Here is a 25,624-nt window from a genome sequence, read left to right as displayed (position 1 = left end):
GTTATAGTTTTTATACTTATTTGGTTTTATGTAAGCACGAAGTACCGCAGCAATTTCCTAATGCTGTGAACCTGTTCACCCATATGGCAATAAAACCTTCGGATTCTGATTCTAAATGTTATCAGTGTAACATGTTTCCATGCAGTAGGATTTCTGTGGAAAGGCTGCAGTAGGTTAAACAGAAATGACTGTATTAAGAAACCCGCACTGAACAAATGTCATTTACAAGAACTTGTGAGGTTTCCATGAATCATTTACCAATAGTGTCGAGTCATTACTTAATAGCTGTTTGTAGTTGCTGCTACTGCCAGGAGGATTTTACATGCTTAACTCCTGCTCTGTAAATGTAATGTGTAACATTAATACAAGCATTTATAAAGCTCTGATATCTAAAAGATCAACCTGGGCACAGGTAGACATGAAGACGACTGCATTGACATTAAAATGTCTTTGATATGCTCCTATGCTTAGCACTGTCTGATGCATTGGCTTCTGTATTGTTAGACTTACCAGAATATCAGCTGTTAATGGTGTGTGAATGTAATCTACTGGCATTCGCCAGTTATCCACTGACCCATTTAGGGTTGGAGCTAGGCTTTAGTGGGTTTTAGCCACATGCCACACTATTTCTAGAAACTAGTAGCAGTTAGTTTTCGAATTGAGTCTTAACTTTTCCTGAGTTTTACCATTTGGGTATTAAAGAGGAGAGAGATCACCTGGCTTACTGTCAGGACTCCGTTCAAAAGCCTGTACCTTTGATGGTATTGGGGGGGCATCAGTGTCTATGTCTTGCACATCTGGAAAGGCACCATCAGTGCTGAAAGGTTTATACAGGTTTTAGAGTAACATATGCTCCCATCCAGAAACATCTTTTCCAGGGAAGGCCCTGCATGTTTCAGCAAGACAATGTTAGACCACAAACTGCATCTATTACAGCAGCGTGGCTTCACAGTGGGAGAGTCTGGATGCTGAGCTGCTCTGCCTGCAGTCCAGACCTTTAACCAACTGAAAACATCTGGAGCATCATGAAATGAAAAATATGACACACACCCGGGAGCGTTGAGCAGCTACAGTCTTCTTATCAGACAACGGGACAATGTTCCTCTCCCAAAGGTCCGGCAGCTGCTCTCCTCACTTCCCAGATAGTTGTTCAAAGATGGGATGCTACAGAGCAGCAAACATGGCCCTGTCCTAGCTTTTTTGAGATGCTGCTACCATGAAACTCAAGATCAGCTAATATACTTCGTATAAATGATACATTTTCTCAGTTTAAACATTTGGTATTTTTCTATGTTCTATTGTGAATAAAATGTGGGTTTGTGAGCTGCTTTTATTTTACACAGAGCCACAACTTCTTTGGAATTGGGCTTGTAAATGATGCCGTTTTGCTACTGAACCTATCACGTATCCAATTCTACTCAATGGTGATTATAGGAAAAGAAATCATTGGTAACAAGACTTTGGTTTTAGATTGTGACACTTAGATTTGGCTGCAGTTTTTAGCTTAAATATGTTTTTCCAGCCCTGAGAATAATTTTGTAAAATAACACCGTTCCCACCCAAACACAAACGAATGCTGTGATGGTTCATTGCATGCGTGTGAATTATTGTCACTTTTTATTAAAGCATAAAATACCATTAAAGTCTCAGTTCATTTATTAAATCCACTTTATTGAACACATACAAGGTAATTCAGGAGCAAAGCCGAATCATAATACCAGAATTAAAAGTGGTGATCAGCGTCAAGCTTCAGCCAGTTGAGACAGACACTAATCTATGTCACTACTACAGGATGTGTGGATTTTTTTTATTAGCTGTGTGGGAATGTGTCGAGGGTAACAGCTTCTACTGTGAGGATTCTTTTTTTTTTTTTTAAACATGGCTGTGTCAACTGGACTTCTTATCTCAGCTCTTCCACTTTTGCTTTTAGGTTAGCTCCATCAGCACCAGAGAACTCGTGCACCTGAAAGAAAAAAAAAAAATTCCATTTATCTTGGATAAAATGGGATACAATGAGATTAGAACAAGAATATTTGCTTAACCTAGATCCTCATTTCTGTCAGATTTGCTCACTCGAGGGTCCAAAGTCAGTTTTAACTCAATTTGTCTGATCCTGTGACCACTGAGTGGCTGTTTGGCTTCATTCAACTTAGCAGTTACCATCACAGAGACCCCACAAACTGGCATTAAATGCCAACAGCTCGCCTCAGTTTGTTGGAAAGCTTAATTTATGAGATTTTCATAAGCCGATAGGACAATCTTAGCAGTCATTTGTTTACAGAAAATAAGTTACTGGTTAAGCTATTAGAAAATATTGAGTATAGAGCAGTACTGTACAAGATTAAATAATCATTCAGGCAACATAAAATATGAGGCCTGTCTAAGGCAGGTGAATGCCACAAGTTATTTAAAGATCACTCAGTCTCAAAAAGAACATTTCCACTCAACTGACAGGTACATGTAGCACTTTGACTTACCTTCTGGTTATTCTTGTAAAACTGGAATGTGGGCATGCTCCTGATTCCACAATGTGAGCTCACGTCCTGAAAGACAAAACAAAGGACAGACGACCTGAGTCATCAACACTAATCTCCAGTGATTATGGATTGGGTGGGGCCATAGTGTGCAACTGTTGCAAAAAGTCAAAAAAGTTTGCAAACAAATACAATACGTTAGAAATAGGGTGAACAAGCCAGACCCCACCAGCCGTTATGCACATTAATCATCAACTTCAGCTCTGCCCGTTTCCCACAGCTCAAAAGTGAATCTTTGAGAGTTTCATTCTGCAGACCCAAACTGCACCTAACAGCAAGGTTTATCTGCTTAAAGTTGTTGGCACACAGTCAGTGTTGTACAACCTGGCTGTACCAAAGCAGCTGTTGACAGACAGTCATGAGAAAGTTGGATTTGTTCCAAGAGGAGAAACAAAAACAAACAAAACAAAAACTTGTTTTACTGACCTAGAAATCTATGCTGGGTAATGATCTGAAATGTGACAATAAACCCACACACAAAACTAAAGTAGATTTCTCATTTTAGAGATGAAACGGATCGATGTTACAGTCCCAGATTTAAGAAAAATGGCAGCTCATCAGTACTTCTAGCGTATCTGATGATTTTCTCATATTTTTCTTACAATAGAGGCCAGATGAATGGATAATCAAAATAAGTTTATGATTACAGCTCCATACTTTTGTTCTTGGAGTCAACCAGAGTAGCTTTGCAGGATTCACAGTTCAAATTTGTTATTTTCCTTTAAAGGCTTTTCTACATGGCTCACCTGCACCACAGGTCGAAACTACAAAGCCATACAAACAACTGGGCACCTCATTCCTCTCCCACTAAATAACAGGTGTTCCTTTACAATTGGCCTAAATCTGACGTGCACAGCACTGCGATAGGTGCACAACATGTCTCCGATTTTGGTGTGAAAATTCCAAAAGTTCCATAAAATGCTGCAAAATCCATAAACATGTTTGACAGCATTTTATAAAACTTGTCAAGATTCACTGCAGCACCAGTAACCCTATAGGTTCACCAGGCTTATGAGGAAATGAGTGAAACACAGACTTACCTGAGCATCATCCACGTCAACCTTCAGGAAAATCACATTTGCATTGCTAGAATCTGCTGCCAATGCCTGCAAGAGAGATGATCAGTGAGTCAACACAAAAGCACGTACAGGACATCTGCTGCCACATGAAGGTTCACAAGAGGCAAAAAAATATATTAAAAAAAAAAGGTGTGTGTCCAGTGCTGAGGACGGATTATTGGGTTTGTTTTACCTTTAGACCTTGTACCTTTAAGTAATTCATAAAATTAACAAATCTCAGAAATCTTAAGTTCTTATTGTGTCAAATCTTAAAGTTGAAAAAAAAAAAAAAAAAAGATTAAAGTTAACTTTTTCAAGAAGTGCCATCTTTAGCCCTACTGTAAGTGTTGCCCAAATGATTCCCCCTTCTAGTCTTTCACAATTCGTGTGTTATTGTAATGTGTGAAGGACAGAAAAAGAAAAAAAAAAGTTTGTCATTATTGGTTGGCTGTGCTGCACAAACTAAAAAGAATTAAAATCCACTGAGAACTCAATGAGGCTCGCAGTCACACTCAGGACCATCAGCACAGTTTGGGTGAAGAGCCATTGGGTGATCATGGTGTGCAAGTTTCACAAAAAAAAGCTGGAGGAGGAGGAGGGTCTAGGAGGAGTAGCGATTCTTGTGAATTTTGAAAGAATAGAAACATATGGATGTGTTGCCATGGCATTGGCTCATGAAAAATTGGGCCAGATGAGCTAAGCATAACTTTGATTTAATTCTGACAACACTTACTTCGTACACTGGGGCGATCCTTTGGCAGGGGCCGCACCATGTGGCTGTGAAGTCCACCACCACCAGCTTGTTTCCAGCATCTTTCAGGATGGCCTGGAACTCTGCCTAGAGAGAGAGAAAACCCCCCACAATCGTTTAAACACATTCGATACATAAAATTATCCTGACCACAAAAACAACAGAAGTCAACACTTCTCACTAAAATGTCCGCTTTCCTCTTGATCACTGCCTGCAGCCGTTTTTACACACACAGGATGCTGGCTTCAGCCCAACCGTTCCTCCATTACACATGAAAATCTTACACTTTCAGTTTGCTTAAATCAGACTTCCGTATGGTGCAACCTCATTATTCAGGGATTGAAACCAACACTGACTTTTATATACTCAGGTTTTCCCTGAATCAAAATAGCCTTTGTTGACTGAATGTAAGAGTTATTGGTCTGCATAAAATTATAGCAAAAAGTACATTTTATATCATGCATTTCCTGACCATTTGATAAAGTGTTAGGAAATTAAAAACAAAACAAATCAAAACAAAAAAACAGCTCCATTTATAGAAGGCCGGTGTCAAAAATCAATTTCTGGCAAACGATCACTTTTTGGCACAACACCGGAAACTCTTTGAGAGTTCTTGGCTTTTGTATACAGAAGTTTTCCTCCATGTAACATTATTACATATTAAAAAGTAGGTTCTCTCTTCATGGTGCATTTTCTTTGCTCTTTATCAAATATAAGTATGGCAATGCTGTTCTCTGCTGAGCTTTCACCCATTTACCTCAAGTTTAAGTGTTTCTTTGTGGAGTTTTTTTTTTTTCCTTTCACTAAACGATAACTTCCGACATGCAGCAGCGATTTGAGGCTATAAAATAAGAGACGATACTCTAAAGTGATACAAATTTGCGATACAAATACAATATACCACCTAATTACAATATATACAGGGTTGAACTGTGTTGCCACAAACACTTCCTAAAGCCTGTCTGACGCGCTCCTCCATAGAAATCTAACTACACGTCGCCGTCGATGCAGTGCGCACGGGTGTGGACACTGCGGCTGCCCCTCTAAAACCACCGAGCCTAAAAACATCCGTTAATTTAATACAAAAGGTGAGAGGCACACAAAGCAACGCAAACAAGACAAAACTTACCAAATCGTCCACGTAGCGAACCATGATACCTGTAGATCAAAATGCCTCGGACGGTACAAAGAGTCTCCAAGTTTGGGAATACCCGATTTCATTTACTCACACAGCTTTTAAACACTCCGCGTAAAGTTACCTATCAGTACAGCCCATTCAAAGCGGAAGCGGATTCACTCTTGTTTTGATTTACAAAATAAGAGCGAATCGCTGTTTAATGAGCTAAATGGACTGGTACTTAAATAGCGCCTTTCTGCTCAGTTGGGCACTCTAAGCACTTTCTCACGCACGCATTCATACACTCTTATGGGACCATGACTCACAGACGCACAGAAAGGTACACAGACTCTCCTGGGTCATAAATGGATGTAACAGACAGCAGCCTGTGTAACCGTGGAGCTGACCCTCACCACAACCTTGTGACAGGATGCTGAAACTGGCGGCACACGTTAGCAGTGCTTGCTGCGTTATGTAGACCACTCTATAAGAAGCACATGAATTAATTCACATCTAACATGAAGGCCACCGCACATCATGCTGATCCAACAAAAACAAAACTCATTTATTATCTGTTGTCAGTACATGCAAAGCACTTTAATGATGTCACAGTGAACACTGTTAGTGCAGCAGCGACAGATCTGCACTGCTCACATAGGGGGGCTTCGTCTCTCCTTTCTTCATTAGTGGTTGTGTTGTTGAGTAAATCACAAAAACTTACAAAGTTACTGCTGCTGAGGTTTCCAGATGTATGACAAAAGAGCAAACAGTCACACTTTCAACAGTGGGTGGTTTATTTCAGATTTAGCTCTAATAATTTGTTATGAAGTAATGCTGTTTAGATTAGAAATAATATTTCTTTGAATGGCTAAACTGTGAAACTTAATCCCAGAGTTGCTTCAATCTCAGTTATCACTGCGATCACAAAAATACTCAAAAATATTTGACACGTTAATATGAACTTGTGTTCTGTGTTTATTGCTCAATCCTTCATTCATTCATAGATTGTGTAATAATGCCTGTTATTACTAATGCTGGCTCTTTTGTATTGAACCCTTCAGACTGCGACCACAGCCTTGCCGATGTTTTCTCCCTGCAGCATCCCCATAAAAGCAGCCGGCATGTTTTCAAAGCCTTTTGTGACGTGCTCCCGACACTGCAGTTTGCCCTGTGGATGCAGAATGCAGAAATCACTAAAAAATGACATTACATGGCTAATTTAAGTTTATATCTTTACGTATATGAAAGGATCCAGCATCATAAAAACTAACTAACCTCTTTCACCCAGGCCAACAGTCTCTTGAGGGTTTCAGGGTGCTTGTGCTCCCACCTGCTTTCCAAGCAGCCCTCCATCTTTAGCTGCTTAACGATCCTGGTGAGGTGAGGGTACGGCCCTAAAAAACAGATCATTCAAGAGAAATATATGAAGCATCTCTCAGTCCATGGAAACAAGAATTTATGTCTAAATAATTGTTTGTGTGCCTACGCAGCTCTTAGGGCTCTTCAGCAGCACAGCGTCTCCCTCTAGTGGAAAAATACATTAGTACATGAGAAGTTGTTATGGGCATATTAACTGTTTTTTTTTTTTGTTTGTTTTTTGCTGTTGTTCACAGTACTGGTGACGTGTGCGTTTCTGGGGTCCAGGCACCTCCAGAAAGGTCACTGTCCCCCTCAGCTGAATGCTATTTAAATACTTTTAGAGCTGTAACTAAAGTTAAGTCATACAATTTGGTAATGAGAGCTCTGAACGCCCAAATTGGCCCTCAGTCATTGCAGTGCGAAACAACTTCAAGCTAATTATTGCAGCTGATGGAGAGAGTGCAACTCAGACTTTGAGAAAAAAAAAAAAACCTTCATATCACATTGGAGATAGAATGAGGTCATTCATCAGCTTGCAGTGGTTTGATTAAAGAAAACGTCATCTAAACTTAGCACAAAAAGTAAGTAAAGTTGCTTTTATTTGATTATTTCTTTGTTGCAATAATATGTCTTGGCAAAAATTATTATACTGTTAATTTCCCCTTAAGCGGTGCTGCATTTATAAAGAAAATGCATTTGTGGGTTAAGCAGCAGAGTTGAGTATGTGGTTGCAGCCATGAAAAACTTGCCAAACCTCCTCTGCCAATGCCAAACAGCTTATTCTGCTATTGACTCTTGTTTAGAGCTTCAGGTACCTCAGGTGCTGACAATCAGGCCTGTCATCATTGGAGGCAATCTCAATGCAGAAAGATATCGAGATGAGATTCTGCAACCGGTGGCAATCCCGTAACTCCACAGTCTGAAACTGAACTCACCCCCACAGAGCGCGGTTTATCAGAGACTCCCTCCAGAATTTGGGAGTGGAGATGGCCTGCCTGCAGTCCCGAACCTAACCCCATTCAATCCCATTCTCCAACCAGCAAGAGACAGATGCTGGGTAAAGAATGAGATGCCATCCCACAGCAGTGGTGAGCAAGCTGGTGACCAGCATGAGGAGGAGGCGCCAGGCTGCTGTGGCTGTGTGGTTCTTCCACATGCTACTGAGGCCTCTGTTTGTTAAATAAACAATTTATCTTGTTTCTTTAGACTTCACACATCCAACGAAAAAACACCAAACAGTAGAACAAGCTGTCTGGCATTGGCAGAGAAGATTTGGTAAGTTGTTTATGGGTGCAACCCACAGCATAAGAAGCATTGTTACAACAAAGAAATAATCAATCAAAAATAAATTTACTTTTTAAAATTTTTTTTAAGTTTATATAGCACTTTTCAAGATAAATATCACAAAGTGCTTCACAACAAACATTAAACCAAAAAGTTACCCAAAGTCGAGTTTTAAATACTGAGTCTTTGGCTGCTTTCAAAAAGAGATCACTGAGTCCATAGAGAGAGTTCCAGAGGCTGGGGGCCACTGTTGCAGAAGCTCTGTCTCCTTTAGCTCTCAGTCAGGAGGCCCTGATCACATGACCTCAGGGACCTGCTGGGTATGAATGGATATAAAAGTTCACTGATGTACGCTGGTGTTTGTCCACGCAGAGCTCTAAAAGTCAACACCAAAATCTTAAAGTGGACTCTGAAGTTAACAGGGAGACAGTGCAGCTGAATTAGCAACGGTGTGACATGAGAGTACTTAGAAGCCTTTAATCAGAAGCCTCACAGTTGCTTCCACACACAGCTATTCTTCCAAAGTTCTTCATCTGCTGCAGGGCAACATCTGAAGAAGGGTCTTCCACCTAAAACCAAGCAGCAGGGTCATCATCAAACATGTTGTAATGAATGCAGTGTGAATGTAAGAGAAGAGCTCAGCATGAATGAAATATGCATGCTTGAACCTGCACCACCATTGCTCACATTTTCAAAGAAGCAGTCGTATCCTTCAGGTGAAGCCTTCCTCAGAGCCTCCTCCAGGGAACCAACAGTTTTGTAGTTGAAGACCTCATCAAATCCCAGCTCTCTGAGGTAAGCTACTTGGGCATCAGTCCCTGCTGAGCCCACCACCTTACAGCCCTTGATCTTGGCGATCTGTCCCACCACGGAGCCCACCGCTCCAGCTGCAGCGTTCACCAGCAGGGTCTCACCCTGCTGGAGTCCCAAGACTTCTTCTATCCCATAAACAGCCGTCAGTCTGCAGAGAGACAGAAACAGTCAAATCCAGCTGTTTGTTTCTCCACTTCCACTGGATTCTCTTTGTAACTGTTTCCATAAAAGGGTCATCATCAGAGCTTAGAACGTGACTCTAACTCAGCAGCAGGACAAAACATCTGGAGCTACCCACTTGTTTTCTTAAAAGAAGATTATTTTCTGCTTCCTCCTTTCTCTGTTGTATATTAGCACAGCAGCTTTTGTAAACACTTTAGAAACGCTTTCCTTCTTCTTCTTAAAAATGTAAGTTTTTTTCCAAACTAACCATCTTAGCCAGCATTTATTAAGAAGGTCAGCTGGATTCTCCTATGCAGTGCTGCTCACTCATGGGATTATGGCTCAGTGGTCTTGTTTTAGCTTCTAAGCGGAGTTTCTTACTCTCTTGCCTCTGTTAGCTCTTGTAGTTGACTTCTGACCTCCTTAAACTGCTAGAAACAAAGTCTTACGTCACTGACATGAATTGACATTTTTAAACTTGTTTTAAACTCTCACTTTGCATTTAAGATTCATGTCACTCTGTCAGTTAGAAAAGTCAGAACATCCTGTCATGATGTCCAGCAGAAAATGATCCATGCAGGATACTTAAATGTGTCTTACCCGGGCATGCCGATGGCACCCAGAGCCAGAGACAGGGACACATCTTTGGGCCACTCAGGCAGGATGGGAGTGAGGCCGGTCCCATCACTGATTGTGTGGGTTCTCCAGCCACTGTTACTCACAACATGGCTTCCCACAGGAAATGCTGGATTTCTACTCTGGATCACTCTACAGGAAAAACAACACGAGAACAAAAAATAAAAAAGCTTCTCACTTCAGTCGGCGGTGTCACTGAGATAATCCAGTTTGCCAACACTGCTGGCTTAAGACAAAACACAAAATGAAACTATGCAAAAGTATCTTAAATATCATCACACTGTTGCCCCTCTTTATTTCAAATATGTTATAAATGCTCTAGAATACGTGAGTGTCACGTTTTACACATCATGTAAAAAAATAAAAATACAAAATTTTAAAGTAAAAACTCTGAGGTGGAGGTGTGTACCTGCATAGATTTGGGATGTTACACCTGGTCTGTAAAGTGAATCCTGGTCAATCCGGGCAAGCCAGTCTGACTGATAGTGAACAGTTTACTCATTTATCCTTTTAACTCATTAATTGTATTTATTCATCTATGTCCAACTGTTTAAATCCATAACCTTCAAATTATTTTTAAATCAGTCATTGCGGTGATGCCCTCATGATCTGATGAGGATGATCGTGGGCTTTCTTTTTATGTCAATCCCCACATTTCAGTCAGTTCAAACTGTTGTCCAAGCACAGCAGGTGATTCTTTTTGTACCTGCATTTTTGAGATTTTGGCATGTAAAGAAAAATTTGTATCAAAAGGAACATTTAAAAAAGAACAGGCTTCATGGGGACTTCACTAATCAGGGGGTTTATTAAGAGCAGATAAAAACTGTGTTCGGTTTTAGTACACATGCACAATCACATCACAAGAAATAAAAGGCTGTTCTGTGTGTAGATGTGTTTCTTACTTGGCTACTTGACCTCCAATCATCACGTCTCCTTCCTTCATGTGGGTTTTGCTGAACGACCTGTTGAGACCAGCAGTGCGTTACAATATATATTTTTATCAGGAGTGTTAAATGAAAGTAATTCAGTGCAAGTGACTCACCTCATGTACGGGTCCACACTGAGAAACTCTGCTTCCAGCAGCACCTCTGCAAACAAAAGCACACCCACATGGAGGGCTCACTGTGAAATGTTTGACGAAAGAGATGAAGGGTGTGAACTCCTGCTCTTACCTTAAGAGAAACAGCAAAGTCATCTTACCTCCATCTTTGGGCTCAGGAAGCTCCTCCACCTTTAGCCCAAAATCGCTTTTCTTTGGGAAGCCGTCAAAGTGCTTAATCATGACCCATGACTGAGCTCGAACCATGATGATTCTTATTTTATGGCAGCTGTAAATAAATGTTGCCCTTCATTGTTATCAAACTCACAGGAAGAAATATGAAAGTGATGAGTCATCCAGTGTTGTGCAACAAAGAGTTGAATGAAAACAGAAGTGTAATAGTGACTGTGTGAAATTTAGTTTGATTTAGTGGTGATTCAAAATAAATCAAATCATTTTACTTTTTCATGATATCACCTGTTAACTGAGGCTCTAAAGTGTTACACTGACAGCATAGGCTGCCTCAGCCTGGAGTTTCCTGGCTGTGGTTAGAAGAGCAGTTCAAAAGAAATGCAGACGTCCTAATCACACTCAAACATACACACATTTACACATACAGCAGCAGTCAAAAGTTTGGACACACTCACCCATTCATATGAATGGGTGAGTGTGCCAAACTACTGTAAGTGCTGTGGGTGCAAGTACCAACTACCATTTACATACAAATATGCACACAAAAAAAATACAGAAAGTTCAAAAGTTCACTGATTTTGATTTTCAGACTTTACGACCACAGTGAACTGATATTTTCTGTCAGTGAATTAAAACACAGTGTAACTGTTCTTAGATAAATCAAACTGTAGTGGAGCATCAAACATTAAATATTAAGATAACACCTGAGGCAAAGGCTTTAAAGTGATACCAGCTGGTTGCTCCTCTTCCACAGCTAGTGTGGTACTTAATGCAGTTCAGAAACAAACAGCTCTCTATCCTCTCTATGACTCACCAGTCTCCTCTCTTCCCAGAGAAATGGTAGAAGTTGTGCAGTGAGCGTGGATGGAAGTGTGCAGAGGCAGGTTTGTGAGGGCTTTATAGGAGAGCGAGCGGGAGACCTGCTCTTATTGCCAAATCTGACTGGCTGAAAGTTTTACACACCCTCTGAGGTGAGACAGAGGACACCTTCCTGATAAGATTAAAGTTTTTTAACCCTTACATTGTGTTCTGTCAAATTTGACCCATTTTGACATTTGGCACTATAAAAACACCCTAAATGTTCTTTTAGCATGACACTAAAGTGTCACAAAAACACATTTTTTTTGTACGTTGAGGATGTTCCAGTTCAGATTTGACCTACATTTATTGACATGGATTTTAGATCCACCAGTGTGGGTCAAATATGTGAAAATAGTGATTTTAGGGAATCTCGACACTGTGAAGCTGTACATGCCATGTCTGTGTGTATTTTCTCTGGGGGCAGTGGTGACAGAGTTTAAGTGGGATTTTGATTGTGTCACAAGAACTGCGTTCCCATCATATCTGCCCAGGTTCCCACAGAGACAGGCACCTGCTGCTGTTTGAAACTGTGAAATGGTAAAACAGTATAGAGGTGATCATATATGGTCCAGAAAAGGAACAGAGGCCTTGATGACTTTAACATGGCTGGAATGAGATGTTGTGTATTTATGTTTCTGGGTCGTTGAGTCAGGAAGCTCCAATCTGTGAAAATCTTTCCAACTTTTGTTGAAGTCAGCCTCTCCCTGTAAAGACACCCCCACCACCACCACACACACACCCCTTTACTGGTTTGCAGCAAAACTTTAAAAAAAAAAAAAAAAACAACAAACAAAAACAGCTACAATAGTTTTAATTTGTTCACCATCTAACGTCTCTGCCTGTGCAGAGATGAGCTGCACACATACTGAAAAAAAAACACATTTTAACAAATACTGTTTTAGAGGAAAATTTGCTGACGTGTGAGTGCCTGAAAGCCGGACCCATAATAACGTACAACAGATTTACACTGTATAGCAAACTACTGCGTGAAGACACAGAGTGACTGCTGCATAAGAAACAAAAACTTTATTATCCACAGAAGGGTTTCCAGTAAATACAAAGCACTTGGTTAACTATACTGCAGTGAATAATGTGCAAAGGCCGCAGGCAGAGATTTGTACTGCTCACCCAGGCGTTTGAAGCCGTAACAGAATGTCCTTCGACTAATCACCACTTTCCTTCTTCATTCAGATTTCAGTGTCTGCTGAACGATGACGACGGTGGTGCTACATAAAAAGTCTAAATGTAAAAAAATAAAATAAAAAAATACAACTACAAAATAATGCTGCAAATGGAGACGTTTAAAACTACAATCACAATTTCAAAACAGTTTCAGATTTAACTAATAATTTGGTATGAAGTAATGCAGATTAGATTAGAAATCACATTTCTTTGAATGACTAAACTATGAGACCAAATCCCAGAGTCGTTTAATTGCTACTTCTGTGATTACAAAAAACACCAAACAGGGAGAACATAAGAACATTTGAAACCAGGACCTTCCTGCTGTGAGGCAGGAGTGCTAACCACTGTTCCACCGTGCTGCGCCAATAGTAAAATGTTAATGTGAAATTACTATGTGCTGTTTATTGCTCAATCCTTCATTCATTCATAGATTGTGTAATAATGCCTGTTATTACTAATGCTGGCTCTTTTGTATTGAACCCTTCAGACTGCGACCACAGCCTTGCCGATGTTTTCTCCCTGCAGCATCCCCATAAAAGCAGCCGGCATGTTTTCAAAGCCTTTTGTGACGTGCTCCCGGTACTGCAGTTTGCCCTGTGGATGCAGAATGGAGAAATCACTAAAAAATAAAAAATAAAAAATGACATTACATGGCCAATTTAAGTTTATATCCTTATGTATATGAAAGGATCCAGCATCATAAAAATTAACTAACCTCTTTCACCCAGGCCAACAGTCTCTTGAGGGTTTCAGGGTGCTTGTGCTCCCACCTGCTTTGCATGAAGCCCTCCATCTTCAACTGCTTCAAGATCATGGTGAGGTGGGGGTACGGCCCTAAAAGACAGATCATTCAAGAGAAATATATGAAGCATCTCTCAGTCTGAGTGAACACCAATTTATGTCTAAATAACTGTCTGTGAGCCTACACAGCTACTAGAGAGCTTTAGCAGTACGTCTCCATCTACTGGAAAAACACATTAATACACAAGAAGTGGTTGAAGACAGACTGCACTTCACTGGTTATAAAAAGGAGCTCAGTGATAAAGGTGTCAGGGCTATTTATAAAGGAAAGGAAAGGAAAGTAATATATATAAATAAATATTTCCCATCACTAGCAGAATTTTTTTTAAATAATGACAGCAAAATCTGAAAGGCGTCTCTTAGTTTGAGAGACCAATGATGGCGAATCTTCTGTAATGTTAAATAATTCACACACAACACTAAAAAAAACACTGCTGTCAGCAGAGGAAGGGTTCAGCCTGCAGAAAAAAAAAAAATGAAATTAGACCTGAAAACTTGCCTGTCTGGGTGAAAGATGAAATACAGAAAACTATCACCTCTGCATCAATCTCCTTTGATACATTTGATTAAGCTTAAGGAAGGAAACATCTCCTACTGAGAAGTTCCACTGAGTTGATTCTTATATTTTCTCGTCTTAAGTTCCTCGTCTTCCATGTATCAGTTATTGTGATCTAATCATTTTTGAAAATGCAATGCTGTTGAATATGTTTCATAGTAATTTTTAAAATGAATCCTACAATGACAGGTAAAATTACATCATGACAGGGTTTTCACAGCCATCTCAAAAATGATGCAGTCTAATGCAGCCCGTGGTCCTCACCTGTCTGGGGTGTGCTGTCATTGTAGACGGAAATACTTCCACACACAGCAATTCTTCCGAAGTTCTTCATCTGCTGCAGAGCAACAGTTGAAAAAGACCCTCCCACCTAAAAATCAAGACAAGAATATTACACAAATGGAAACAAAAACAACAACACACTGTGCACACAAGAGGGAGTAGATGTAGTAACCAAACAAAACCTGCTCATGGACACTTTACATGCTTGAACCTGCACCACCATTGCTCACATTTTCAAAGAAGCAGTCGTATCCTTCAGGTGAAGCCTTCCTCAGAGCCTCCTCCAGGGAACCAACAGTTTTGTAGTTGAAGACCTCATCAAATCCCATCTCTCTGAGGTAAGCTACTTTGGCATCAGTCCCTGCTGAGCCCACCACCTTACAGCCCTTGATCTTGGCGATCTGTCCCACCACGGAGCCCACCGCTCCAGCTGCAGCGTTCACCAGCAGGGTCTCACCCTGCTGGAGTCCCAAGACTTCTTCTATCCCATAAACAGCCGTCAGTCTGCAGAGATACAGAAACAGTCAAATCCAGCTGTTTGTTTCTCCACTTCCACTGGAACGTCTTTGTAACTGTTTCCATAAAAATCAATGCTTTGAAAAGGACAAAAAAAGCATGGGACTCACCAGCAGGACAAAATATCTGGAGTTTGCTCACTTACAGTACCACTCACCATGAGTGTATCCAAACTTTTGACTGGCACTATATTTTCTTAAAAGAAGACTATTTTTGTTCAATTTCTTTATAAAAACACTCACTTCTTACCCTGTTGTCTATTAGCTCTTATGGATGACTTATTAAAAACTCCTGTTATGAAAAAAAAAAGTCCTCAATCTTTTGTTATTAGTTTGCATTTAAGATTCAGCTGATACAACTGCTGGAAAAGTCAGAACATCCTGTTATGATGTCCAGCAGAAAATGATCCAAGCAGGTTACTTAAATGTGTCTTACCCGGGCATGCCGATGATACCCAGAGCCAGAGACAGGGACACATCTTTAGGCCACTCAGGCAGGATGGGAGTGAGGCCAGTCCCATCACTGACTGTGTGGGTTCTCCAGCCACTGTTACTCACAACGTGGCTTCCCACAGGAAATGCTGGATTTCTACTCTGGATCACTCTACGGGAAAAACAACACAAGAGTAAGAAAGAATCATCCTTCAAACTAGTGCTTTTCACCTGTGGTCACTTCAGTCTGGCACTCCTCTCTATCTCTGTCATTAGTTCCAGTACTCACCATTACCGGAGCTCGGATAAGGACGTGGACAAACGGGGCTGCTATCTGTATTTCTGGTAATTCATTTCAACACATATGTAAGCCCTTCCTCTGGTAATGAAACTGCATGTGATGTGAGTTCAAGTGTGAAGTTGCAGCATGATCACAGCTGACAGGACAGGCAATTTAAGTGTCCGCTAACTCCCAGCAATGGTTGTGAATCACCAGCCATGCATCTTATATCCAACAGGTAGACTGTCTGAAAAGATCAATATTTTCATACTTCTAGATTTTAGATCTTTCAACAAGGGGGGAGACATCCATGTTATTGTAAGAAATTGTAACTGGGTAAGTGAACTTCCTTTTGTATTTAAAAAAAAATTCAGGCACAAATTGTTACTCAAAGAAATTTATAATTATACATCTACAAACATGTCTGGATGATGTGCACCGAGCTCTGTTCCTACAAATGGAAGGAAATAGACAACATGTGGGTGTGAAACAGATTTCTTTTGAGGTTGGATGGAAAGTAATTTATTCGGCATCTTTGTCTACAAAACCCGTTTCCACTGGAACAGATCACACATCTGAACAATCAGCCAAGAATGCCTCAACATCTGTTTTTACTTTTGAGTCAGTGAGGAATGACACAAAGTCTCTGATCATTAGCAGCAGATGACGAGTGTGTTCTGTTTCAGTAAACATCAAACATGCACATCACAGCGGTTAAAAGCTCTTTCTGTGTGTGTGGGACTGTTTGTGTTTCTTACTTGGCCACCTGAGTTCCAATCATGACATCGCCCTCCTTCATGCGAAATCTGCTGAAAGGTCTGATGAAACAAACAGTGTGTTACAATATATTTTTATGGATTTTCAATTATTTGTTCAGCTGTATATAAAAAAAAAAAAAAGCAAAAAGTAGTTTTGTTGTTTTTTTAAATCTACTGTACGCACCTCATGTACGGGTCGACACTGAGAAATACTGCTTCCAGAAGCACCTCTGAAAACAAAAACACACTCGGGTATTTGACAAAAAACTGTGTCCAGACTTTAAGTCCTATTAGAGAGAAAAAATAAGTCTTACCTCCATCTTTTGGCTCAGGGAGCTCCTCCTCCTTCAGCTCAAAGTCGCTGGTTTTTGGGAAACCATCAAAGTGCTTAGTCATGACCCAACACTTAGCCTGAACCATGATTCTTCTCTCCTATGGCAGCTGCAAAGAGATACAGAAATCAGAATCAGAAATCAGAAAGCCTTCAATGTCATCAAACAGAGCTGCTTGACAAAAGTGTGACAGCCGTCGTTTGTCAGTGCGATTCAAACATGCAACAGGACAATACAAGAATAAAATATAAATAAAAATAAATAATAAGTACAAGGATATGTAATACAACAACATTTACACATCAGAAAGAGTATTTACGTGGGGGGGGGTACCTGTTAATAAATAATGTGATAATTATTGCACATTGGTTTAAAGTATTGCAGATGATGTGGTACTGCACTCAAAAATAAAATACTGCTTTTTACCAAGTAGACTATTGTAGTGTTGTTAAATACAGTATTACACAGCTCAGCTTTATTGCCCCGTGAATGTCTTATGAAGGAGCAGGAGTGTTGTTGTGAAGTGTTCTGTAGTTTGATAGCCCATGGGTAAAAACTGTTTTTCACTCTGTTCTGCATTGCAGGGAGCTGCTTGTCTGATGGCAGGAGGTTAAACAGTACATGCTCAGGGTACCTTTATACTGCTTTAATACTGTACTAGCTTTTAGTTGCGTTTGAAAACACAGGAAGGCATGAGATAATCATCACCGCCACTTACAGGACAGACCACAGAGTACTCTCGCAAACAGATCTTAGAGCGCTTTTATATCACATGCTGTCACCATATATAACATATCTGTCTGGCTCTTTAACTTTAGTCTTTTATTGCCTTTGGAATATTCTGTTTTGCTCTGATGATTTTAAAATATTTTATTTGACTTGGTATAAGTTATATTAGTATTATTTTTACGACTATTATTGCTATATAATTCTTGATATTATTGCTATTGTTTCAAATGCTTTAACATAAGAATTTCACAAAAATAGGATAAGTAAAGTATCTTATAACATCTGCTTATTCTGACTCTAAAGAGTTTCTGATACTGTCGTGAGTGGGTTATCATTTCCCAGCTGTGGTTATGGGAACAGTAATTCAAAAGGAATGCACAACATGCTTAAACATACACATACACAATAATACAGACTCCAAAAACCGGAAGAAAGTAAAATGATTTTCAGTCTTTACGGCTGATGTTTTCTGTCTCATAAATATACTCAACCAAAAACAGTGAAACGCAATACAGCGTAAAAAATGTGCTTTGCTCTATTATGTGCCAAAGCACATTTTATGAATAGCAAATGAACAACTAAAGCAAAGGCTTTAAAAGTAAGAAGCAGCTCTCTGCTCCAATTTGCGACACTTCCCTAAGCTTGCCTCTTCCACCAAGACAGCGCTCAATGCAGCTGAGTTAATCGTATCATTCCACAAACAGCTCAATGAACTTTATCCGAATGGCTTACCAGTTTTGTCGATCAGAAACAAACGCTATGCAGCGCGGTGACTGTGAATGCACCTGGCTCTGCAGTTTTCAATACGGCCTGGAAGAGGACGGGAAGACCAGGCGGCCGAATCTGATTGGCTAAAAGCTTTGGACAACCTCTGACGTATGACGCTAGCCCTACGTTCTGACGCACGATCGGTTTGATATGTTTGGCGCGAGCAGATAAATGGCGAGAAGAAGGCGATGCTGAGGAAACCGAGCTTTTGATTAAAATTGTGAGTATTTTAGTCATTATTTATTGCTCAGGTAATAAGAGAAATACAGCAGTTCTAAAACGGACCCAAACCACTTTAAAGGCGGATTGACGAGGGTGGTTACATTTTCTAGCCGTCGACTCTAGTGCACATCGGCAGTAGCTAGCTCGGTAGCTAGCTGTGACAGGATTAGGGTACCCCATGTTTTGGTTCCCCTTTTACCCTAAAAACATCTCAGCCAGTACTCCCGCACTTGTGACTTGCAGTCACCGACAAGGTATATTACTGTACTTCAGATGCAGATGCTTCCGTCTATTAGCTGCCAGTACCGGATACAGAATCCGTTACCTTTGTTGAATCAATTAAAACATTTTTGAAGAGGAATGAAAGTCAGTAGATGCAGAATGGAATACAAGTCTGAATGAGAGGGAGACAGGTGTAAGAGTGAAGCTGCGAGGAGCAGAGGTAGTGAAGGTGGATGAGGTTAAATACCTGAGGTCAACCATCCAAAACAATGGACAGTGCAGGAGAAGTGAAAAGAGTGCAGGCAGGGTGGAGCGGGTGAAGACGAAAGTAATTCGTGACAAAGGGATAGCAGCAAGAGTGGAATATAATAGTAATAATAATAATAATAGTAAATTTTATTTATAGGCACTTTTCAAGGACACCTTTCAAGCAATTAAATATCAAAATCAAAGTTATACATGAAACAGTAATTGGAAAACAGCATGGAATTAAAAAGTCAAAAATACAGAATCAAACAGTAGGGAAGCTTAAAAAGATGTGTTTTAAGACTGTCTTTAAAGATAGAGACCGATTCAATATTGAGAATGTGGTGCGGGAGAGCTCCAAAGACAAGGCCAGGGGCTGAAAACTCTTAAGGCCCATGGTGAGCAGGTGGTAAAATGAGAGTAATAGAGGAGGATTTCAGAGTATGGGAAGGAGTGGCGTTGTGCAGAGGGATATGGAGGTGCAAGATTATGAAGAGACTTGAAAGTAAGAAGTTGAATCTTAAAATTAATGCAGTATTTTACAGGAAGCCAGTGAAGCTGTTGGAGGACAGGAGTAATATGTTCTACAGAAGGGGTTCTAATAATGATACAAGCACATTTGAGCCAGTTGAAGTCTATGGAGAAGTTTGTGTGGTAAGCCAGAGAGGATTGAATTACAGTAATCAATATGTGATGTAACCAGAGCATGTACAAGAATAGCAATTGTGTTAGCTGTAAGAGATGGATTTAGCTGACTAATGTTACATAAGTGGAAATATGCAGACAGTGATATTAATGTATTTCAAAATTTAAGGTGCTATTGAAAATGACACAAAATCTTAACCTTGGAGGAAGGAGAGGCTGGAGAATTGTCAATGCTTAGAGAGGATTTACCACATTTATCCAAAACAATCTTAGTTCCTACCAGAAGAACGTCTGTTTTTTCACTGTTTTTAATTTGAGAAAATTAGTAGGAAACCTTGATTTAATCTCAGGTAAGCAGTCAGTGAGAGAAGAAGGTGGGAGAGTGAAATAAGGTTTAGTGGACAGATAGAGTTGAAAGTGTATGCCAAATTTTCTGAAGATAAATAAGTAAAAGACAGAGCCCACCACTGACAACTGGGCAGGTGAAATTTTTTTTTAACTGTATATACTGATTACAACCCAAGAAATATGATTTAAACCAGGCATGTGAAATGCCAATAATACCAACAGAAGGGAAGGTTTATAAGATGGTAGTGAGACCTGCTATGATGTGTGGTTTGGAGATGGTGACACTGACAAAAAGTCAGGAGGTGGCAAAGTTGAAGATGTTAAGATTTTCACTGGGAGTGACAGGACAGTATTAGAAATGAGTACATCAGAAGGACAGTCCTGGTTGAGCAGTTTGGAGACAAAGTTAGTGAGGCAAGGCTGAGATGGTTGTGATAGTGGATTTACTGGATGACGGATGTTAAAGATGGAGCTGCCAGGCAGGAAGAAAAGGGGAAAACACAGAGAAGCTTCATGATGTAGTGAAGGAAGACATGCAGAGGGTTCGTGTGACAGGAGGTTGGTGATGAAATGGACGCACATGATCTGCTGTGGTTTGCATTTCAGTGTTACAGTAATGTGCAATTTTCCATTCACTTTGTGTTGGAGCTGTTTCATAGGAAGTGTAATGGAGTGTTTTGAACTGATAATGTAGCTGACCAGCAAAAGATGCACATCAACTCAAGATATCCTTAGTTTGAAAAGGTCATAATTATGCTTTGCTGTATTTTCTCCTCACCCTGTGCACCTTCTATCTAATCCTCTTTAATCTACATTGTGCTGCTGATGACTGACTGGCACAGTGTTAGGGGGACACAGGTTAAACATGTTAGACGGTGGACAGTTTGTGGAGGCCCTAGGCCGTCTGGGTTATCCTGGTGCGTCATCATTGAAGGCCTCGGAGTTCGACTGGCTCTTTGACTGTGCCCCAGAGAATCTTCCCTTTTTGCGGTTTGTCTGTCGGACTCTCAACCGGAGCAACATCCTCACCCCAGAGGAGGCGCGTGCCTTTCAGGAGCTACAAAAGTCTGGCAAACCAATTCTGGATGAAGCAGCTTTGAGTGAAGTCCTTAAAACCATTGGAAATTCAGATGGGAGCACTGGTAGTGTCTTGGGGAGGTCTTCGTCCTCTCTGTTTGCAGCAGAGGAGGATTTAGCCATAGAGGACTTAGAGGCAGAGCTCCAGGCACTACGTAAAGAGAGAGAGCTGAAACAGCGACGCTATAACAAGCTTCAGGTTGCGGCCACTACCCGTGCAGATGTTGAGCTGCGACTCAGTGCAGAGCTGGAGAGCACTTCATGTAAACTCAAGGAGGCCAGTTCTTTTATTGGAGCTGAGAATGCTGACACCAACACAGTGTTACAAACCCTGACAGATGAAGTGAGCAAGCTTGCGTCATTTTTTCCAGCTCAGCCAGAAGCCAAGCCAAAGGGAAAAGACCATCCATACCCTCCTGTCTCCCAAAGGCCCACTGTTCTCCTCTCTCAGCTGTCCTTGGATCCATACCTGCATCAGGAGGAGCTCAACACTAAAACACTAGCTGCCTTCACGCAGAAGCATTTTTTCCAGGGTATATCAGCTATTGTTGAGAGTTCCTGTTCTGAGCGTTTCCAGGTCCTTGACCTCAGTTCTTGTGATGATGGAGAGGAGGAGGAGAATGGGCACAAGGGGGAGGAGCGAGAGGTTGATCACAGGAGGACTGAGATGGCCAGACTTCAGTGGTCTCACATTTTGGCCCAGCACCAGCTGATGCAGGCCGTGGCTGAGGAGAAGAGTGTCAGGGCTGGACTAGACTGGCTTTTGGAAAAGTCTTCTCATACTAAGGTAAAGCAGACATGTGACATACGTTTGTGACTCTGCTGTGTGTTGTTACTATTCTGGGTTTCTCTGTAAAGTGCCCTCTCACATCTCTCTCTTTACTGAAACAGAGCATTTCCACCTCGTCCGCACTGCATGTGCGTGAGGTTGTGTCCAAGAAGGAGCTGCAGGCTGTGGAAGCAGAGCTGGAAGCTCTGCTTCATGGACCAGTACCTGCTGCCCTGAGGGAGTCAGCCAGACTGCTTAATTTGCCCGTAGTGAGGGGAGACCTGGCTTTGCAAGTGGCCAGGCAGGACTACTACACCTCCAGACAGAATCAGGTTAGTAGCTACTCCACCCATTTCACCCATGGTGTTTATTACATTAAAAGAGTTTAATGTGAGATATTTCTTTCTCAGTCTGTCTTCCAGACAGGTAAGAGGTCAGATCCAGATATTGAAGAGCATTAATGGTGAAACTGAATCCTCACATAAAACACTAACAGTATTCTTGATAATAGATCCTTGAAAACAAAACATTTTAAGAGCCCATAATTAGCTTTTTTTTTTTTTTTTTTTTATTTTAAATCTTCAATTTTCATTTAGTGTGTTGCATACTGATTTTTCTGCATGTTAAAAGATGCAAAATTAAAATCACCCTCCAAAAAAAAATCAAACTTCCTTTCTTGTGAATTTTGGGTGTAAAATACACTGTCCTGAATACATTAGACACGCATAACTTTATGTAACACATTTGTGTATAAAATCAAATAAGGAACAGCTGAAGCTTTAAGACAAATTTGAAACCATTAAAGAAGCAATGGGTGTTGGGTAGCATACGCGTAAACTTCCTCAGACTTGTGGTCCTTTGTCAACAGTCACCTGCATTGTAGAAGTTATGCAAGATTTAAGGAAGTTGTAAAGCCACCTTGTGATTACACATCATTGTAGGAATGGTGATCAGCTGAATTGGTCAAACTGAATCCAAATGTAACCCTCTCCACCCAGGTACGAGACTACTTACTTCGTCAGAAAGCCTCCTTTGACTTGGTCCTCCTGGCTCAGCAGATAGAGTTAAGAAGGTGGAAGACATGTCAGAAACAGCTGGCCGATGTTAATGGCAAACTGATAAAGGAAGGTGAAGAAGTGTCTCTGCGACTTGAGTCCCTGGCACACCCTGACCTGGCAATTAACCCTAAATGCAACCCTATCATCAGCTGCAAGGATGCCGCTTTCAGCAGGTTAGGAGATTTGAATTGTATGCACTACAGGCCTTTATTTTAGAGCTGGAATTGTTTAGAGCTTTTTTCTATCATGTTTTCCTAAATGTCAACAATTTAGAGGCACATATTTTATATTTATCAAATCTTATCCCATTTGATTTTATGGATCGGGGATCAGAAAAGGAAAACAGAATGCAGAACTTTCCATAAATGCCAGCTCCTGGCTAAATGGACAAATACTCATTCGTTCAGCCAGCCTAATGTATTAATGTGTTAATTTTATATTCTAAAAATAGTTTAAAAAATACAGTTTATTGTTCATGTATATTTTACAAAAACTAGCCACCCTTTCAAAAACAGGACAAGCATAATTAATTTTATCTGTCAGCATCAGTTAAGCCCTCATATAAATGTGGGGATCAACATAATTGTATACAGTCTCATCTTTATTGGAGTAGCTTTGTATGGTTAACAGGTCAAAATAATCCTTATTTATCTTACCCTCAGTCTTGGTGCAGCCCCTCAGCTTACCCACTGTCTAAAACTGGTTATTTAACCAACTGTCTTCTGATTCCCGGCCCCTCACAAACAAAAGGTTTGAGTAGTAAACCTGGACCCCGTGGAAAGGCTCAATTGATTTACTGGTCTTTGACTTTACTTGGTACTACTTGACCTTACTGTGTCCTAGTAGCTGTTAGGCGGCATTTTGTTGGTTGCAGGCCTAAGTCAGGAGTACAGACTCATCTCAGCACTCTGCTTTTGGCTTGTGTCCTTGTATAAATGCAGGCTGTCTCACTAACTCGGTATTATTTCCAACCCATTCCAGACTCCTCCAGATTCTTGACAATAATTCAGACCACAGTCGATCAGAACCTTTTCGGACATATGAAGCATTGGATCAGGCTGCTCATAATCTAACAGACAAGCTCCATTTGACCCGAGATGCACTGGCCAGTGCCGGCCACGAGCAGTGCTTCACAGTAGCTCGTCTTTCTGGTGACTGTGAGGCGCTCCATAGGGCCATGTATACTGAGTTCCAGCACCTGGTCTTAGGTCCCCAGGTACGTTCAATGGCCATTACTGACCAGGAGCTCCTTTGTCTCAATGCACAGGTGGGTTTGTTTCCTTTCGTTTTATACACAGGTGTCTTTGTTAACTATACAGAGTTCACTCAGTCCTTCATGTAAGTCAAATGATTTTAAAGACATTAACACACTGGACACGTTGCAAAAAAATGACACAAAACTTGAAAAAGTTAATGCAGAAAATTTGTCCTGTGAAATCACGCGGTCGGCGTGAACGGCAGCATTAAGAAAAGTTGATTTTTGAGAAATATTTTTATTACACGAAACAGTCGCATGAATTTGACGCGTCCAGTGTGTAAAGGCCTTTAGACTTAAGACTTGACACAATTGGTGAATAACCTGGTAGCACACTGTATCTTCTAAATTTTTCCACATCTATTATCACAAAACACATTTTTTTGATTGGGCACAAAAGCGCTGTGTAATAATTTCCCAGAGGTTCTGCTTCACTGCATGGCAGAGGATTTAATATTAGATGATAATGAGCTACTTATGTCCACTTTTCATTTCAGCAGTTATAAATTTAGCCTACATAGAAGTGTACCGGTACTTAAAAAAAAAAATGTTTTAATAGGAGAGTATGCTGTTTTAAATGCTGCTGTGCTATTTACAATATAGGCTTTGTAGTAGTGATTCTCTTAATACTTTAATTAACCAGGTAATTTAAATTTACATAATACTTCGCTCATTATTCCACAACAATAACGTGTAAACTGTTTGCATAGATCTGTTAATCTGGTATTGTATCATCTGTCTGCCCAGGAGCTGACCGTAAAGCTTGTGGAAGCAGAGTCTCAGCTGCAGAGTTTGCAGCAACTAATGCAAGAAATCCTGGGAGAAGTTAAAGCCAAGCGTTCTCAGCTGGAGCGCAATACCCTCCTCAGGCGGGAGAGGGAATTGTACATCTACTTTCACTTGGATGCCCGACTGCTGCAAAAAATAGTGGAAGATCTGGAAGGCAAAATGTCTGGAAAGAGAGGGCAGCAGTAAAACTTCCCAGAATACTTAGGGCCGGCTCAGGCACCCTCTTTGGTTGAACTGGGAAAAAATGGGTTATCTGTGCTGATAATCTAGTTTCACTTGGTTTGTGTTGGAGATGGAGCTGTCTATGGTGGGATTCATTTTAATGTATTGAATTGTTATAAACACATCATGATTGTGTTGTTCTGGCTTAAGATGTTCAAAATATCTTGTTTATTTCCAGTCATCTGTTAAATAAAGTTAAATGATATATTCATGTAGTTTTTATGTGGTTTGATTACTTCTGTGGTGTTGGAAGCGTACTTAATGAAAGGACTATGAAATATGTTTTCTTATTTTCCACATATATTATTGTGCTTTTATTTTCCCCCA

The 25,624-nt window shown here is 40.5% G+C and overlaps 3 protein-coding genes and 1 pseudogene across 12 annotated transcripts in view; 1 reads left to right on the top strand and 3 right to left on the bottom strand.

Moving 5' to 3' along the window:
* Positions 1-1,650: 1,650 nt before the first annotated feature.
* LOC115796860 (thioredoxin-like) lies at positions 1,651-5,625 on the bottom strand. Its single transcript, XM_030753325.1, has 5 exons — positions 5,473-5,625; positions 4,326-4,430; positions 3,575-3,640; positions 2,478-2,543; positions 1,651-1,963 (listed from the first exon to the last, which is right to left on the bottom strand). The coding sequence occupies exons 1-5, from the start codon at positions 5,494-5,496 to the stop codon at positions 1,901-1,903; spliced, it is 324 nt and encodes a 107-aa protein (XP_030609185.1). The 5' UTR covers positions 5,497-5,625; the 3' UTR covers positions 1,651-1,900.
* A 745-nt stretch (positions 5,626-6,370) lies between these two features.
* On the bottom strand, positions 6,371-11,811 carry LOC115796867 (prostaglandin reductase 1-like; annotated as a pseudogene).
* Positions 11,812-12,817: 1,006 nt separating this feature from the next.
* On the bottom strand, positions 12,818-18,518 carry LOC115796835 (prostaglandin reductase 1-like). Its single transcript, XM_030753294.1, has 9 exons — positions 18,409-18,518; positions 16,930-17,056; positions 16,800-16,845; positions 16,616-16,675; positions 15,582-15,749; positions 14,861-15,134; positions 14,613-14,718; positions 13,707-13,825; positions 12,818-13,585 (listed from the first exon to the last, which is right to left on the bottom strand). The coding sequence occupies exons 2-9, from the start codon at positions 17,033-17,035 to the stop codon at positions 13,475-13,477; spliced, it is 990 nt and encodes a 329-aa protein (XP_030609154.1). The 5' UTR covers positions 17,036-17,056; positions 18,409-18,518; the 3' UTR covers positions 12,818-13,474.
* A 23-nt stretch (positions 18,519-18,541) lies between these two features.
* poln (polymerase (DNA directed) nu) overlaps positions 18,542-25,624 on the top strand; it is a 94,527-nt gene continuing 87,444 nt past the window's right edge. For 5 of the 10 annotated variants that reach the window (XM_030753243.1, XM_030753246.1, XM_030753245.1 and 2 more), the window contains exon 1: positions 18,588-18,664. Coding sequence is in view for 3 of the 10 variants with exons in the window: in XM_030753248.1 (XP_030609108.1) it covers positions 20,993-21,991; positions 22,096-22,305; positions 22,972-23,204; positions 24,013-24,298; positions 25,034-25,261 (1,956 nt within the window). In the remaining 7 variants the exon portion in view is untranslated. Of the gene's footprint in view, positions 18,665-19,669; positions 19,789-20,969; positions 21,992-22,095; positions 22,306-22,971; positions 23,205-24,012; positions 24,299-25,033; positions 25,506-25,624 lie in introns of those variants that run through there. The other 5 variants (XM_030753249.1, XM_030753250.1, XM_030753248.1 and 2 more) reach the window with 5 other exon arrangements.

The sequence above is a fragment of the Archocentrus centrarchus genome, chromosome 18 (genome assembly GCF_007364275.1).
Source record: "Archocentrus centrarchus isolate MPI-CPG fArcCen1 chromosome 18, fArcCen1, whole genome shotgun sequence".
In the NCBI taxonomy this organism is placed as follows: Eukaryota; Metazoa; Chordata; class Actinopteri; order Cichliformes; family Cichlidae; genus Archocentrus; species Archocentrus centrarchus.
This window is presented reverse-complemented; position numbering and strand designations above follow the sequence as displayed.

Excerpts from the sequence above, each read along its gene's own strand:
- LOC115796835 (XM_030753294.1), bottom strand. The coding sequence starts at position 17,035 with ATGGTTCAGGCTAAGTGTTGGGTCATGACTAAGCACTTTGATGGTTTC. Across the intron at positions 15,750-16,615 it reads ATTGGAACTCAGGTGGCCAA|AGTGATCCAGAGTAGAAATC; the intron begins GTAAGAAACACA and ends TTTTTCCCGTAG. Across the intron at positions 15,135-15,581 it reads GGTATCATCGGCATGCCCGG|ACTGACGGCTGTTTATGGGA; the intron begins GTAAGACACATT and ends GTATCTCTGCAG.
- LOC115796860 (XM_030753325.1), bottom strand. The coding sequence starts at position 5,496 with ATGGTTCGCTACGTGGACGATTTG. Across the intron at positions 3,641-4,325 it reads GGATCGCCCCAGTGTACGAA|GCATTGGCAGCAGATTCTAG; the intron begins GTAAGTGTTGTC and ends TCTCTCTTGCAG. Across the intron at positions 2,544-3,574 it reads TTGACGTGGATGATGCTCAG|GACGTGAGCTCACATTGTGG; the intron begins GTAAGTCTGTGT and ends TTTGTCTTTCAG.